The sequence below is a fragment of the Gopherus evgoodei genome, chromosome 22 (genome assembly GCF_007399415.2).
Source record: "Gopherus evgoodei ecotype Sinaloan lineage chromosome 22, rGopEvg1_v1.p, whole genome shotgun sequence".
In the NCBI taxonomy this organism is placed as follows: Eukaryota; Metazoa; Chordata; order Testudines; family Testudinidae; genus Gopherus; species Gopherus evgoodei.
In genome coordinates this window covers 1,128,598-1,145,878 of record NC_044343.1, presented here as the reverse complement: position 1 = coordinate 1,145,878, position 17,281 = coordinate 1,128,598, and the positions used below count along the sequence as shown (strand labels likewise).

General features: G+C 51.4%; 1 protein-coding gene across 1 annotated transcript; it reads left to right on the top strand.

Moving 5' to 3' along the window:
• Positions 1-691: 691 nt before the first annotated feature.
• Positions 692-16,981, top strand: IL12RB1 (interleukin 12 receptor subunit beta 1). Its single transcript, XM_030540713.1, has 15 exons — positions 692-999; positions 5,086-5,200; positions 6,180-6,349; positions 6,923-7,080; positions 8,780-8,825; positions 9,601-9,711; positions 9,891-9,964; positions 10,381-10,597; positions 11,040-11,213; positions 11,750-11,848; positions 13,039-13,185; positions 13,580-13,723; positions 15,110-15,206; positions 15,299-15,380; positions 16,015-16,981. The coding sequence occupies exons 1-15, from the start codon at positions 957-959 to the stop codon at positions 16,471-16,473; spliced, it is 2,136 nt and encodes a 711-aa protein (XP_030396573.1). The 5' UTR covers positions 692-956; the 3' UTR covers positions 16,474-16,981.
• Positions 16,982-17,281: the final 300 nt, after the last annotated feature.

Below are 17,281 nucleotides of genomic sequence, written 5' to 3'. Positions count from 1 at the left end.
GTGCTGAATTTATTACAGGCACAGTTATTTCTACAACAGGTTGTGGTATCATAAGCAAGGGATCATGCCAGGATCCGATCAAACGGGAAGCTAGGGCTTAAGGGAACTATTTCATCTGAGGAGAAATTGCAGCTCCGTGTTCTCCTCATAATGAAAGCACCTGTTTAAAGAGATTAGTTTTTCTCTGAAATAATCTTGCCTTAGAAATCCTAAATAAACCAGGGATGGAAAATCCCACCCAGAAATGCCAGCATCAGAAAAACTAGGAAAACCTCCTCAGAAAAGTTTCTTCATGCATGGCAAACACACTCACATGTCCCTACAAACACATGCACACACACACACATATAGGGAGTCATACTCTGGAAATCAGAGAAGTTCAAACACACACACTCATGCACACCTGGGTGTGTCAGGAAGATTCTCATCTCAGTTATGCTGGTGTAAAACTGATGTCAGTGGAATGACTCCAGATTTGCCCCTCTGTAACAGGGACTGGAGTGTGAAAGACTCCAGATTCAGTCCTGTGTGATGGAGATGGACTCCGGTGTGGGGTCTGTAAGAACACAATGCTTTTGCTTACTTTGCTCTTCTCTCTCCGGTTTCTACGTGTGGTGATCTTGTGGCTTTGGTGATGCTTTCCTGAAGTAACTGAACAGACTGGTGCACATATCAAAGTGGAATAGTTTTTTTGTTTCTCTTTTGCTTTTGGTAAGAGCGAGGCATGTAATGACACCTCAGTTTCTGCTCCAATGTGCACGCACCTTTAGTATGCATGGGAAATTTGTCACCTTTTATCAGAAACGCGAGTGCCGGATGAGTTGTTGTTGGAGATTGCTCTGAGTCCAGGAGCTCTGTGAGGCTCGGGAGGGTCAATGTGCAGAGCCAGTCACTGTGCCTGGAGTAAAGTCAGCAAGCACTGAGATCTCGGTTCTTGTGTGGGAGCCACGGGGCAGATGATGAGTTGGCTGCTGTTGCTGGCTGCGCTAGCACTGAGAGGTAAGTGATTCTGTGGCATACGGAGATTAAAGATACTGTTAAAAGAACCATCAGAGGAGCGATGCTGGATGATAATGAGGCTTCCCCTCCACTTACTTTCACTCTCACAGACCAGGGGTTTGGCAGTAAATCGTTGCTGTTTTGGGTTGGGGTTGGGGATTATTTCTAAAGCAACAGGGACAGGGTCACAACTCAATTACAAGGGCTCAGTGCTGAGAATCTGCCCTGGGCAAAAGGGAGCAGGAGCCACTGGAAAAGTCAGCAGGGTTCTCTTTAGGTCTAGTTCAGATTCCATGGCAGGAAGTTTCTGCTGTTCCGCCACGGGCTGAAGTTCTTCTAGAGCAGCTTTTCCAGAATGAGTATGAGGCTGGGAGTAGAGACGAACTCTCCGTTTCAGGAGCCCATATTTTCTGGCCAATGTCTGTTACGTTTGGACCTGCATCTGAATTCCTGAAGTGGCAACGTTTGGGTTAGTTACTCCTAGGCTGCGTGTCTCTAGTGCAGAGAGCTGAGCTGAGCTGGCAGAGTGACTGGTCAGGGGAGCTGCATTTCCTGATGGTGATTAGATCACCTTACTCCTATCGCTGCTTTTTTCCCCTTCCTTTTTGTAGTCCTGACCCAAATCTCCCCACTATGGCACAACCCGCCCCCCCTGAGATGTCTCGTTCATAGTGCCCTGGGAACACTCAAAGGTGCTGCAGTGCCAGGCCTTGCTCCTGGCTGGGGGAAAGTGTCCGATTCTTCACAATCATTCTGCTGTGAGAAGTGAGCTTCCAGTCCCCTGAGAGGCAGACGGGGAGGAAAGGGCCTTTGTTCAACAACTAGCTCATGAGTGCACTCAGCCTTATTGAGTTGGAGATGGCCAGTTGCCTGGATCCTATGGCACCCCTTATCCTAGAATCGTAGGACTGGAAGGACCTTGAGAGGTCATCTAGTCCAGTCCTCTGCCCTCAAGGCAGGACTAAGTATCTGGATCAACCCTGACAGGTGTTTGTCTAACCTGCTCTTAAAAATCTCCTAGGACGGAGATTCCACAATCTCCATAGGCAATTTATTCCAGTGCTTAACCACTCTGACAGTTAAGAATTTTTTTCTAATGTCCAGCCTAAACTTCCCTTACTGCAATTTAAGCCTGTTGCTTTTTGTCCTATCCTCAGAGGTTAATAAGAACAATTTACCTCCCTCCTCTTTGTAACAACCTTTTATGTACCTAAAAACTGTTTTGTTCCCCTCTCAGTCTTCTCTTTTCCAAACTAAACAAACTCAGTTTTTTCAGTCTTCCCTCATAGGTCATGTTTTCTAGACCTTTAATCATTTTTGTTGCTCTTCTCTGGACTTTCTTCAGTTTGTCCACATCTTTCCCAAAAGGTGGTGCCCAGAACTGGGCACAATACTCCAGCTGAGCCCTTATCAGCGCAGAGTAGAACGGAAGAATTACCTCTTATATCTTGCTTACAACACTCCTGCTAATACCTCCCAGAATGATATTTGCTTTTTTTGCAACAGTGTTAAACTGTTGACTCATATTTAGTTTGTGATCCACTATGATCCCTAGATCGCTCTACCCCAGTACTCCTTCCTAAGCAGTCATTTCTCATTTTGTATGTGTGTAACTGATTGTTCCTTCCTAAGTGGAGTACTTTGCATTTGTCCTTATTGAATTTCATCCTACTGACTTCAGACCATTTCTCCAGTTTGTCTAGATCATTTTGAATTTTAATCCTGTCCTCCAAAGCATGTGCAACCCCTCCCAGCTTGGTATCGTCCGCAAACTCTCTCAATGTACTCTCTGTGCCATTATCTTAATCATTGATGAAGATATTGAACAGAACTGGGAACCCTGTGGGACCTCACTCAATATGCCCTTCCAGCTTGACTGTGAACCACTGTCTGGGAATGGTTTTCCAGCCAGTTTTTCACCCACTGTATAGTAGCTCCATCTAGGTTGTATTTCCCTAGTTTGTTTACAAGAAGGTCATGCGAGACAGTATCAAGAGACTTACAAGAGACTTACTAGAGTCAAGATATACCACATCTACCGCTTCCCCCCTCTCCACAAGATATGTTACGCTTTCAAAGAAAGCTATTATCGGCAGGACACAGGCTGCAGCTACTGGCCTTTTTACACAACCTGCCTGGTACTGTTACAAAAGCAATAAGAACCAACAAAATTGCATTGCATGTTACAAATGAAAATTATTCCTCAGCCCAGGCTATCCCAACGAGACACCTGGGGAGCTGTGGTCCCGTAAGTCATAGGGACTGTAGCTACCTAGTGCCTTTCAGACAGAGGTGATTTTCCTCTGGGAATCTGATGCACTCACGAGGACTTTGAGCAGAGAGAAACAGAAGCCTTGCAAGGGGGCAGTGTAAACCACACACATTCTTCCCCCCCCCCCACACCTCATGCAAACACAAATGCCACATAGACCTTCTCTTACTCCACATGCAGACAGAATCTCTCTCTTACCTCCCCAATCTTTCCCTCTGCCCCATACAAACTCATGCACTCATACACCACCTGCACATGTTCCTTAGCGCACACAGACACACCAGTCACAGTCCCTCACATACTCTCTCTCTCTCTCCCCCCTCCTTACACCCTTGGACATACCCCTGCACACACAGACACACTTGCAGTTTGGAAGCATCAAACCCTTCTGTAACGAACTAGGAATGTTCTTAATGTTTTCTCTGAATACGGTGTTCGTGCCTCAGTGTCCCCTAGGCAGTTCTTAAGTATCTAGGTGGTGGAATAAGGGTGTGTGATTGCTGCAGAGGAAGGGGCCAGTGCACCTAAATGTCTGGCACTCTGTCTCCTAGCAACTGATGGCCCGGGCCCCTCCTCTGCAAAGTTGCCAACTGAAGGTGTTGGAGACAAAGAGATCCGGTGACCTCCTGGCCTGGGAAAGGGGTTGAGCAGAGAGGAGGGGCTGGAGGGAGTTTTGGAGTCTGGAGCAGGCTGGGGATGAGGAGTGAAGTGCAGATGTGGGGGGTCTGGCTCACTGCCTCCCAGAATGGACCCGGCCGAGGGGTCCGGTTTGCGGTACCTACAAGCTCTGTTTTAGACCCTGTTCCTGTCATCGAATAAACCTCTGTTTTAGTGGCTGGCTGAGAGTCACGTCTGACTGCCAAGTGGGGGTGCAGGACCCTGTAGCTTCCCCAGGACCCCGCTGGGGTGGGCTCACTGTGGGAAGCGCACGGAGGGGCAGAGGATGCTGAATGCTCCAAGGAGAGACCCAGGAGGTGAAGACGTGTGAGCTTCTTGCCCTGAACAAATCTGCTCCAAGGGAGAGGAGGCTCCCCAAAGTCCTGACTGGCTTTGTGGGGAGCAGTTCCAGAGTATCGCCCGGTGACTCCGTGACACCTTCTTACTCTTCCTGCAGAGAAGGGCAGATCTGCTGTGGACCTGGGGGGCTTGCTTCATTTAAGCCTGGGCTAATGGAGAAGGTGCAGGCGCTTTCCCCAGTTAGACGGGCTGTGAAGCCGGCTTCCCACAGAGCCCCAGATGATCCCATAGTCTTTCTTGCACTTGGGGGGGGGACATCTCTCTGAAGGCTTGAAAACCCAAAAGACAGATGAAGAAGCGGAGGTCAATGCTGGGCCCGGGCCGCTGCAGCATGTGCTGCGAGCAGAGGAAGGCAACGTGCTGCAGATGCTCACTCCTGTGCTGAGGTTTAGCCTGTTACCATTATCAGTCAGCCCAAGGCTAGAATCGAAGGCCAGGCCTGGAAAGGTGCCTCTCTCTTTGTCACAGGCACAGCCCATTGTAGTGTAGGGCAGTTTCTATGGATCCTGGTAAAGCTTTGCCCTGAAGCTTGAATCCAGCTCCAGAGGGCAGGGTCACTTGGCAGGGAGTGAAAACCTGCAGCCCATTGTGTGGGCAGGTGGAAAGGAAAACAACACTTTGGCAACCCCCCAAATTTCTGTAGCCTAAGCAGTTCCTGCCACTCCCTGCTCTGTACAGACCCTGGTACCAGCCTCCTGCTATTCACTACACATAATTGTGGTAATGCCTAATACGGCACATCTGCTAAGGAAATCGAACAGGAAAGAACAACTCCAACTGCTTCTGTGTGTCCCCAGGCTCTGCTGAGGATCCAGATTTGGTTTGCTACAGGAACTGCATGCAATGCAATTTCATCTGCACTTGGAGAGCTAAGACCACATCAGGAAACGCCACCTATATTCTTAAGTTCTGGTGAGTCAGAAGCCCCAACAGTGGGACCACGGGAGTGGGAAGGACAGCGCTGTGATGACGCTGTTTGCCTACCTGATGGGCACAATAGAGATGGATAGGTAGATCAAGCAAATAAAAACCCACCTGCATTATGCACCAGGAAGTGCATGGTGGTGATGGAGAAGGTATCATGGCACATCTCAAAGCACACAAAACGAAGTCACTAGTACATTTTTGGGATGTCAGGTAATGTATGCACAAAGATGCTGGGGAGATGAAGGATGGATAGAAGGCAGGGAAGGAGACAGGGGACGGAAAGTCAGAAATCCACTGGAGGGGAGGGTAAGTGGAATGCCAGTGAAGGCGATGGGGTAGGTAGGATCTGGACAGGGAGGCAGGGAACTTAGCATTCATCCATCCCCCTAAATTCTCTGCCAGAACCCCATACATAGGCACTAGAAACAAGTGAGAGTCCCTGCGTGGAAGCCTGCAGACAGTTTGTACATGTAGATGGTGAAGATATTTGAATGCCAGGTGGCCTGAGCACGCAGCCTGAGGGATAAGACTCAGCGCTGGGGTGCAGAGTGTGCGCATTAGGCCCCCTAGCTCCAGCAGCAGGAAGATAAGCAGTAGGGAAGAAGAATGAGATTGGCCTGCTCCCTTCCATCACTGCTGGCCATGTTGCCCTGGGCTATGCCTGGCACAGCCAGCGCAGGCCTCGCTCAGACACACTCAGGATCTAGCCCAGTTAGAGTAAGGCACCCTCTGTAGATTCAGCAGCGGGTGGGCCTTTGCCAAGAGCAGACAGTTCCAGCATTCTTCTCATTCACGCTCCCTGGACAAGGTTGGCTAGAGCCACACAAGGCCTGTGTAACAATGGGTCGGCCAGGGGCTGGTGGGCAGCAGCAGCACTATGGCACCGCACCACAGACATGCTGCAGTCAATAACTGACACACCCTGGCAGTGGCACTGCAGCAACCAGCTTTCTTCCTTCCCTAGTTATCACAGAACCTATTCCTGCAAGGAATTCAAGATGGCATCCTCCACTCACTACCGCTTTTCTTATCGGACATGGCCGGTCCTAGAGAACCTCACTGCCTGGGTGGAATCCCACAGTGGAGGCAGAGTCGAGAGGACCCAGAACATCACTTTGCAACTGGAGAATGCCAGTAAGCATCCCTCTGAAGCATGCTTTCTTTGTAACACTGGCCCTTGCTGGGGCTGGGGCAGGGGCTAATGCCAGCTCCCTTGCTGCTGCTGCTGGATTAGCAGGGGGCCACATGAGCCTCCTTAGGAAGCAAACAGCTGCTTTCCTGTGATGCAAAATCTACAGCTTGTGAAAGCAGCTGGACTGACAGGCCTGGAACCTGCATCCTCATCCTGCCCAAAGGAAGGCGGTGGCAGGGGAGGCTCCACATGTTATCCCACCACTGTGTGTCCCAGCTCTGCCGCAGATGAGGCTAGCAGAAGAGGGAAGCTCAGTTTCCACAGCCATTTAGCCCTGAGCCCCTGTGCTGGGTCTGCCAACATGGCAGCTGGTGGCACCTGTGCTGATGTTTTCTGTGACATGGACACCACCGTGTTTGTGTGCGCGCATGTACATATATGTGTTTGCATGTATGTGCACAAACAAAATCTGTTTCTGAGGTTCCCTTTGCCCTGTTGAATCACACACCACCTCCACCCATCTGCCCCGCCTGTTACAAGCCCCAATAACTCCTATTGTCACATTGTAATTCCAGTCAAATTGGATCCACTGCCGCCTGATCAAATAACGTTCTCTAAATCCAATGGTACCCTGAGGCTGACACTGCAGCAGCTAGATAACTGGATTGTCACATATGAACCATTACGAAGGGAAGCTCGGTACAGACAGATGAAGGGCACCAAATGGACACAGGTGGGTTGAACAGACACAGTGACCAGGACTCAGAAAAGTGAAGTCCCAAAGGGGAGGGATGCTAAGGCAGGTGACCCCAATCCTGCTCAGGCTCACTACTTCTCCTCCCAGTAATCCCACAGTGAGGACGCTGGTTGCGGAAGCTGATGACCAGTAATTGTCAATACCATTATGTAAGCACGTCTAGTGCACCCACCGCCTGAGCAGCTCAGTGCCCTGGTGATGTATTTCCTGCAGCCCAGCTGCTCCTTCCATCTGTTTCGTTGTATAATAAAGTCTCCCCTTCTTTATCAGGGATGGATTATGCTGTCACCCGTGACAGGATCTGGGGCTTGTTTGCAGGGATTACATAGGAGGAAAAACCCAGATAATAATAAAACCCTGCAGTTTGGTTCCAGTGAAGTCATTCTCAGACACTTTAAAGATGTGATATAAATTGCCCTTGTGCTGCACTGGCCAACAGCACCCAGGCTCCAACACCCCACACCAGCCCTGAGAGGAGGTGGGGGGTAATGAGGGCCTGAGAGGCCAGTTAGTCTCCTGGGCTCACCTGAGCAGGAGGGCCAGGGTTAACAAAGTGAAGCCCAGCACTAGAGAGCCAAGCACCTGAGCAAAAAGGGGCTGCTGGGGAAGGAGGCTGCAGTCGGTCTCTGGGATGAGGAAGATGTCAGGGACATGGAGACACTCCAAGGGGAGACTAAGCCCAGATATCCTGCCCTGGAGTAAGGACTCTGGCAAGAGGCGTGGCAGGAATGAAGTAGCCACAGGGAGTAGAGGAAGTTCCAGTGGCAAACCCAGAAACAGACAAGAAGAGAGAGAGAGGCTGTGAAGGAAGGAGACCAGGGAAATAGCAACAAGGACTGGGACTGAGCAGACCTGATTGCTGGTTGTGGGGTCCCTGGGCTTGAACCGATGTAGAGGGTGGGCCCAGGTTCCCCTGCCAGCCACCGGTGTCATAGCATAGAGCTCTGAGCTGGCCTGAATGCCATCTGGAGATAGCATTTGGAGAGTTGTCCTGTTGGGCTTTGTAATCCCGGAAGAGGTGGATTAAATAGTCATTAGGCCAGAGGGCCAGAACTTGGATGCTTGCTCCCAAGTTCTCATCTTTTAGCACTGCAATCCGCACTGTTCTGGGATGGAGCAGGTGCCTCGATCCTTCTCGCAGAGCAATGAAGCTGCAGGAGCTGTTCCTGCTGAGAAAGTGCCAGCTTTGCCCCTGACGGTCTCAGGCTCTCTCTCTCTCCTGCTGTATTTGTTTTGCAGAAAACTCCTTGCATGAGGCTCATAAGAGGTGGGCTCCCCACCACCAAAGCACTTTGCAAGAACATGTGAATGGTCACACTGGCTCAGACCAATGGCCAGTCTAGCCCAGTGTCCTGTCCTCCAACAGTGGTCGGTGCCAGGAGTGTCAGAGGGAGTGAATAGAGCAGGGCAGTTATTGAGTATCCATCCCCTGTCAGCCAGGCCCAGCTTCTGGCAGTCAGAGGTTTAGGGACACCCAGATCACGGGGTGGTGTCCCTGACTATCTTGGCTAGCAACCATTGATGGACCTGTCCTCTAGAAACTCATCTAATTCTTTTTTGAGCCCAGTTATACTTTTGACCTTCACAACATCCCTGGTAATGAGTTTCACAGGGTGACTGGGTGCTGTGTGAAGAAATATGGCCTTTGTATAAGCTTTATCCGGTTTGTTTTTAGGTGGCGTGTCAGACACAAGGTGAATACAAGGGTAACAACATAACAGGTCAGCTTATTATACTGTACCCTCGCAGATACAGTAAATGCCATTTAAAGGGCTTGATCCCAGCACAGTGAGAGAAACGCTTGCTGGGAAGGCCTGGGGACCCTCCCTGCACCTTCTGCCCAAGAGTTCCTCTCAATATCACTGCACGTTCCTAGGAGAGGAGCCCTCTCGGCCTCCAAGTCAATACCCCTATTGCCCAGCTCTGGTTTATGTATGAACCAGATTTGTGCAGCTGCTCACAGCCTAAAAACCCTTGTGCTGAGTCCCCACGTCCCACAAAGACTCCCTCAGAAGCACCAGGGGAACAGATACACAGGCCTGTGCTGCCTCAAAGGTAGAGAAACTGGGAGCAGGTGTCATTAGAGGAAAGTGGTGGCAAAACCTCTGTTTTGCGAGACACACTGCAGCTGGGGGAGTGCCTGGTCGCCTCCTCTCTCCACCCTCTGCCACTTTCCAGGCATTCAGAATTACAGCTGCTGATCAAATCCATGCACTGCCAGTCACTCAAACACCCACCTGCTCCTTAACTCTCGTGCTGGGAGGTAATTTCTCGTCTGACATGAGCGTGGCCTCAAGCCCCAGTAGCACTGAGTAAGAGTAGTAGCCCATGAATTCTGTTCTGATGTTCGGAGACCCAAGCCTCTCTGAGCCCACAGGCCCAGACTCCCTGAAACTGGCTCCAGTTACATGCAGCCAGAAGGGCACGGTGCACATATGAAGCTGAAAACTCCTGCTGGATTGTTCACTCAGTCCCCGCTGTCTTGGTTTGCTTTAGTGATATGCAACTTGGGAACAACAACAGCCTGCGAAGTCCAGATTCGGCACAAAATGGCCCATTGGAGCACCTACTGGAGCGACTGGAGCAAATCCATCTTTGTTCCTGAGGGTGGGAGATTTCACATGGTTCACTCTGGGGGCTGAAGGGCTTAGAAGAGAGGCTGCCTTTGGGGGAGGGGAGGAAAATGAAGTTAGGCAAGAAGTGGCAGCTGAGGGGGGGAAAGCCAGAGGGCAGGACTTTGCAGAGAGAAACAAACAGGTGGCCAAAATTCCCTCCTGTCATTCCAGAAATTCCAGAGGTGAATTACACGGTGGGGAGACTCGGCAGGAACGGACAGAGAAATGTGACATTCCATTGGCAGGTAATACAGTGTGTGGATCAGACAGCTCCACCACCAGACACACAATCAGGTCAGGGACCCTGTCACAATGCAGTTCCAGAGCGCAGTGTGAATGGGGCCTCAGGCAGTCCTTTAACTCTCCTGTGACAGGGCTGCAGCCCGGGCCCCTCTTGTCCAATCAGGATGCAAGCTGTAGTTCTGACATCCTCCCCCATTCAGATCCCAGATGGGTCTGTGCCGGTAACACAGCAGCTGTGACAGCAGCTTCCTGGCCACTGCATGAGGGCTGCAAACAAGCCCAGCCTGCACGACCATTTACACAAGGCTCCCCTTAATTCTGCCCAAGTTATACATACACACACACACTCACACACAGACACAGCTTCAGGGGAGCCAGAATCTCGTCTCTTAGTGTCACCCTTCCAACCCCCTGTCAGGAAGCCCGTGAGGAGCAATGGAAAGTCTATTACACGCTGGCTCTCTACATGCCAGCGTGCAGGTGCACAGAGCTGAAGAAGGAGGTCCCTGAAAAGGATGAGACAACACTGACCTTGGCTCTCTCTGGGGCAGAGTATCACCTTTCTATGAGCGCATCTAACCCAGCAGGGAGAGGCCCTGTGCGGACGTATCGCATTCCTCCAGAACATCGCACAGGTACAGAGACCTCGGCTCCCGCTCCCTGCCTCAGACCAGCGGTCCCTCCAAAAAGCCGCTATCCTAACAAGCCTCCTGAAAGGATCAGACCCATCCACTGCTGGCCCTGCTGCCGTGGCTCCAGACAGGGACTGAAGACAGAGCACTGGGTTCCATGGCATAGCGACTCACAGCCATTTCCCTGGGTTATTTCCTTCTTTGCTATTTGAACTAACTGCATCCCCAAAGCTCTCAATGTTGTGAGGCCTCTGCAAGGGGGACAAGAGCCCACTTCTCCCTCTCTGAGCAACTGCAGGATCAGGACTTTGGGTATATAGTGAACAGAGAACTAGACTGTGCCCCTGTTCCCATGCTGCCTGCCCCTGGATGCCGTGAATTTGGTGCATGTCTTTGTGCCGTTGGTGCCATGTTTCTGCTGAGATGTCTCTGTGTTTCCTCCCAGAAATGAGCTTTCTGAATGTCAGCTCGGCTGGCAGCAGCGTGACAGTGCAGTGGGCAGCAAAGACCAATGGGACCTTCTACTGCATTGAGAAGCAACCCCTGGAAGACCCCCAGGAGGACCACAAGGAATGTATCCACAAACAACTCTTTGAGAAGGACAGCTATATGGATACAGGTAACAAGGACAAAACCCACCTCTAACACACCTTTCTTCGGCCTCCGTCTCCCAGCGCCCTCCCAATGGGGACCCTCCTCCTCTGCTATTTGTTTGGAAACTAAATGCCCCTGTGGTAACAGCCAGCCTGATCCAAACCCCGCAGTCAGCCTGAATCTCTGCATCAATTTCAATGGCCCAAAGACAGGAAGAGTCAGTGCACGGTTCCATCTGGTGCCAAAGCCAGCCATGCTTTCCAAGTTCAATTTGCAGATGAGCCCAGCTGTCATTTGGGGCCTGTGCATGCTTTGGCCTCTCACAATGTTCCTTTACTTATGCTGGAAACTCACTCGACTTCGCGAAGTCGGGAAATCAGCTGAGATATGCAGCCTGCCTCACTTTCTCAGTGACTGTTATGGCCCAGTCCTAGTCTCACCATAGCGTAGCCAGGCCCTCCCCAGGGGATCAGGCAGTGCAGACAGAAAGGTCACTCCCATCCCCTTATCTGAGGGGGTGTGTGGGGAGGTTTGACGATATCTCCTGGTTTTATGCTCCAGGGACAGTGAAACCCAGGAAGTGTTACAGAATTGCCATTCATGGAGGGGGACCAGAGAAGCACTGGACGTTCGGTTCCATGTACCACTTTGCTACGAACAGTAAGTCTGCATATGATGTGTTTCCACTGGGGAAGGGCAAGACCGACTAAAACTGCTTTTATCACACAAGTGCTAGGCAGAGTGTGATTCACAGATGATCTAGGGTAGGCAGGGCCTGTGATCCTCAGAAGAGAGGGGCTGACAGTGGAATTAGTTCTTTTTAAATGCATTGTTTGGGGGAGGGATTTTCTTCTCATGTTCTAAAAATTGGCCAGTTGCACATAGTAATAGCCCCTCTGTCACGGAGTGTGGGGGAGTCCGGGCCCTGCACCCCGACTTCCTGCGATTCACCGTGACTCTCAGCCAGCCAGTACAACAGAAGATTTATTAGACAACAGAAACACAGTCCCAAGCAGGGTTTGTAGGTACAACCAGGACCCCTCAGCCAGGTCCCTCTGGGGGGCAAGGAGCTTAGACCCCAGACTCAGGGTTCCCTGCCTCTTCCCAGCCAGCCCAAAACAAACTACTGGCACTGCAGCAACCAGCTTTCTTCCTTCCCTAGTTATCACAGAACCTATTCCTGCAAGGAATTCAAGATGGCATCCTCCACTCACTACGGCTTTTCTTATCAGACATGTGCCCTATTGCGTCACATCCTCCCAGAGCCGAAACACCCCTCCCTCTGTGCAACCTTCTACCCTCACTCAGGGAGCAAGAAATTATTTGTCACGGCCCTGCACGAAATGTGCAAGGCCTCTCAGAGAAACAAACAAGGCCACAGTCCCTGCCCTGCAGAAGGGACCATCTCAGTTTTACCTCACGCAATAAATGCATGACAAGAACTCATGCAAGACGGCGAGGGGAAGTCCTCTCCAGCCATACACAAGGGGCCTTTCCCAAACCCGCATGGCTCGCAGGGTGGCTCTTCAGAGCACTGGTCTGTATTCGTGGGAAAGCAAGACGCCTGTATAATCCTCACTCCGCAGAGGCAAGAATTCTTTAGGGACAGGCAGCCCTCTAAGGGTTCAGTCTGTGTTCAAGCAAAGGCTGAAGACTCATGTTGTCAGTTCTTATTTTCCCTAAACCATTTAGTGTGTCACTTGTGATCCAGTGAACTGAAGTTAGCAGGTTATGGGCAGACGAAATAAGCCGGGGTGAGAAGATCCACGGCTTCCTGGCCTGTTTTCTAGCTGTGAATCCATGTGCACTCAGCCAATTACTGCTTTTCTTTCCTACCTCCCCTTTCATAGCTTCTTTGGATGGGCCCATTCACATCCGGAACATCACAGCAAACTCTGCTTTCCTGCTGTGGAAGCCATCACTGCTCTCCCAATGCCCCGGCATGCTGAAGAAATACATCATCTGCTACACAAGTGAGCAGGACAACGGAATGGCATGTGAGTGTGAAACACCTGGCTTTGTCTCCCTTCCAACGCGTTACCGACCCTAGTGGGCTGCGGCATGGCCAGCCTCATAGGGAGGGAGTGCTGAGCTGGGCAAAAATCAGCCAGTGAGCGCACCTGCTCCCGCTGCCTCTAGAACGGTCAGTGAGTCCACGTGCCAAATAGATCTAGGGACAGGAGCACAGAGAGAAGCAGGGCAGGGCAGGGAGATAGAAAAAGAGACTCGAAGGAGGAGGGAAGGGGGCTGGTGGGCCCCTGTTCTGTAGGTGGAGGGTGTGGTAAGCAGTTTAAGAACTGAAACTGGGACAAGCTGTTTCAGAAAGAAAGCAGAATTGGGAGAAGTTTCCATGCTGTTGATAGCTCAATTAATCAGTCATCATCTACTCAGATCATGAAGTGAACTCCTCAGCGACACACTACACCCTACAGGACCTGCAGCCCAGCACCTCCTATCGAGTTGGGATTCAGGCAGCCACAGCAGACAGAGATGGGTCCTGCAGTCCCCGGCACCTGTTTAGCACCATGAAGCTCGGTAATAGCCAATGGATCCTTCCCCCCATGTTTGCTTGGCCCAGGGCTGGATCTGAAGTGAACATGTTGCAGGAGCTGCTTGAGGCTCAGACTCTCAGAAGAGGCTCTTTCTGCCTGCGAGAGTTTCTCTTCTCCCGGGCACCAGCATCTCTTCTCTCCTGCAAGCAGAGTGATGCAGTTTTTGCAGAAGCTGAGGGCAAAGATGCTCACAAAAGCAAAACCAGGAAAAACAGAAAAGTCTGTGCTTCCCCCAGGGGTCCAACGATCAATGGGAAACATGTACTTCTCTTTGTATTCCCAGAGGCCCCAGCAGAGCTCAGAGCCTGCTGTCTTAGCCCCTGTACCAGCATGCAGGGAAAGACTTTACAGTCTAAATAGGTAAGGCAGGAAGGGAGGATTGTGTTCCCCTTTTCCTGATGGGAGCTGAGGCGCAAATGGTAAGAAGTGATCTACCCAAGATAACACCGTGAGTCTGTGGCACAGCCAGGAATTAAATCCCAGTCCCCCTAGGCCTAGCCTGTGGCCTGAACCACAAAGCCACCTTTCCTGGAGTGGCTAAAGCCCTGACCCTGTCCCCTGGCCTGGCCACAGCCTTCCTGACTGGAATTTGCCCTTACACGCCACAGGGGCAGCTAGACAGAGGCCAAGCCCTGCCAGAGTCAAAGACTTGCTAACACCCAGCCCCACAGGCACCATACAAACAGGTCACCCCTCGGGAAAGGGACCCAAGGCCTTGGCACTCCTTGGGCATGTGCTACCGGCACTCGAGCTGGCAGGGCCCATAGGGAACGTCGATGCTGCGCTGGGCGAGAGCCTCCCAGGCCAGGCACAGACTAGTGTTAGAGGGGCTCAAGCAGCTCAGGTGGGAGCTGTGCTCTCAAGCCTGCCTGTCCCCCTAGGCTCGAGATACAAGCTGCAGCCCGAGTTGCCATGTCCACACTGCTCGAGCCCTTGCTAGCCCCACTCTCTCCCCCGGGGCTGCTCACTTCCAAGTGCAGTGTGGACATTCCTCATCCAGCTCCCTCAAACATAGGTGCCATTCTCAGTAGAAACAAGGGACCAGCACAGAACGCCAACACACGCCTCTATTGGGAAGGGTGGCGTGCCAAGGAAAGCAACCAGGGCATCCAGGGATTGTGCTGGGGGAAGAAGACTATCCATGTTCATGCCCACAGTGTGGTCACCTCAAGGCTCAAGCCATAGGCTATGGTAGTCCCTTCACTCCAGCACATCCTTGCCTCCTTGGCTGGGAACGAACGCCAAGTGCTGTCAGCGGGACACTGGGACTGGGGCAGGGTGGGGAATGATCACTTGTACAAATGTTTTCCATGTCCCATGTAATGCCAGTTCCAGAGGGCTCTAAGAGCAGAACTGTGTTTCCTCCTAGGTCCCAATCCTGCAGAGTGGAAGCTCAACCTCAGGTACCTCAGTATTTTCCTAGGCGTCCCTGTCCTGGCTGTGTTTTACCACTTCCTCAAAAAGAGGTGAATGCACCGACTTTGCCCTCCCGTTGCTCCCATTCTCCCTGCCCTTTCGCTCTTCTGCACATTAACCAACCTCTGCCAATGTCTTCCAGGGCCAAGAAAATGCTGTTCCCGCCTCTGCCCAACCCCATGGACAGCGAAGCCATCAAGTTCCCAGCTGAGGAGATAAGCCAGGTCAGTCTCTGACTCTGAACTCACCCCTGGGAAGAAGCTACAGGCCAGGTTTGCTGTGGGGAAGACGATAACTCGTGAGACACAAGTCAGAACATTGTCTGAGGGAGAGTAACGCTGCATGGGGAGTTGTGATCAAACCAGGCGTTGCAGCTCTCATGTAATTGCTGAACAATGTGCCAATAAAATATTAATTTGAGCACATCTGACCCCCAAACCCTGCCCCAAAAGGCCTAACATAGGGCGGGAAAGGTCTGGACCAAGTGCCATAGATATACAGACCCACAGTCAGCGGCAGAATTTGAAACTGGGTCCCTCAGCTCCCGAAACACAGGTCTCTTCCCACCCATGTTCAGGAAGCGCTCTACAAGAAGCAGGCTCTTAGAGTTGTTGTGGCCAGTAGCGAGCGGGAATCCAATCACAGGCCCTAATTCAGCATATGTCCCAGCAGCCTGGTGGGAGGCCCAGGCAGGGTCCGAGAGCTTGGAATTGTGTAGCTTTTTGCCTGAAATGCACCAGAGTCTGTTCTGCCTTTGGCATGTCAACATGATAGTTTGTACTCAGCGCACAGAGGACTGACACACACATGCCCCACATCAGGCTGCTTTGCACTGAATACATGCTTTGTCCTTTCCAGGTGAAGCCACGGCCAGGCTTTGTGGAGCCATCAGAGAAAATCAGCCCCACAGGACCGCTGGTGACCAAGTTTATCTCGGACAAAGGGGAGCCTGATATGAACACAGAGACGCACTCGCTGCATCTCTACACCGTGACTGAAGAAACGGCAGAGATGTTACAGGCCAAGGAGGGGCAGGCAGGCTCTGAGAATGACCTGCCATTTGAATATAGAAGGCAGGTGCTTCTGACCCCAGCGGAAGAGGAACAGGAAGAAGAAGATTTCAGAGAATTCGCTGGTGTTTGTGGTCAAAATAACCTTGCCGAAGCAGGCACAGGGCCTTCTCAGCCCCACCCAGACGAGGGTGCTGCCATGGAGCAGACAGGGCTCTCTCGGCCTCTGGTACAGCTCTCCTTGCTGCTCTCAGACAAGCCCGTCATCATAAAGAATGGGGGCAGCTTTGACCTTTTACATAAGTGAACCTTGTCTTGAGGGTTCAGCTTGGGACAGCCTGGGAAGACAGAGTGTTGCAGTGACAAGGCACCATGTGCTCAGGCCTGTCTGGGCAGAGACCCCATGGTGCAGGACACAGGGCCCTCAGCAGATCTCCTGAGAGACTTCTGATCTCAGTCTCTTTTTTCAGAGTTTGAGTGTGAACTCTCTGCAGCAGGGGCTGTCGTTTATTATACATGTCCCAGTCCCACAATGAAACACTGAAGAGGAAGCCAGATTTCAGAGCGGTAGCCATGTTAGTCTGTATCAGCAAAAACAAGGAGTTGTTTTTACTGAATAGGAAGAATGAACTGTTCAAACATCCTTTATATTTTGATGTGTGAGAAAAGGTCCCACAGTCCAGCCATGGTCTCCTATTTTCTCATATTCCAGAGCCCCTTTCCTTGATTAGTATCAGGGGGGAGCCGTGTTCGTCTGTATCCACAAAACAGCAAGGAGTCTGGTGGCACCTTAAAGACTAGCAGATTTATTTGGGCAGAAGCTTTTGCATCTGAAGAAGTGGGGTTTTTTAGCCACGAAAGCTTATGCCCAAATAAATCTTTAGTCTTTAAGGTGCCACCAGACTCCTTCTCATTTCCTTGTTTGAGATTCTGTACGGTGGCAATAACCAGGGGTCGTGATTTTGCAGGCGGGAGTTTCCTTACAGAATGGGGATCATCTCATCACCTAAGAAATCCCCAGAGGTTTGTTCTTGGCACCAATCAGGAACACGAGCACGCTCCTCTGTTTGTAAAGGTGCGTTCCCTCTGCTGCCCCACACCAAACAAACAATCTC

What these genes read in the sequence shown, in the direction of transcription:
- IL12RB1 (XM_030540713.1), top strand. Translation starts at nt 957, where the DNA reads ATGATGAGTTGGCTGCTGTTGCTGGCTGCGCTAGCACTGAGAG. An exon ending in CAAGGGTAACAACATAACAG is followed by an intron (nt 8,826 to 9,600) that starts GTCAGCTTATTA and finishes GGTTTGCTTTAG; the next exon opens with TGATATGCAACTTGGGAACA. An exon ending in ATGTGACATTCCATTGGCAG is followed by an intron (nt 9,965 to 10,380) that starts GTAATACAGTGT and finishes ACCCCCTGTCAG; the next exon opens with GAAGCCCGTGAGGAGCAATG.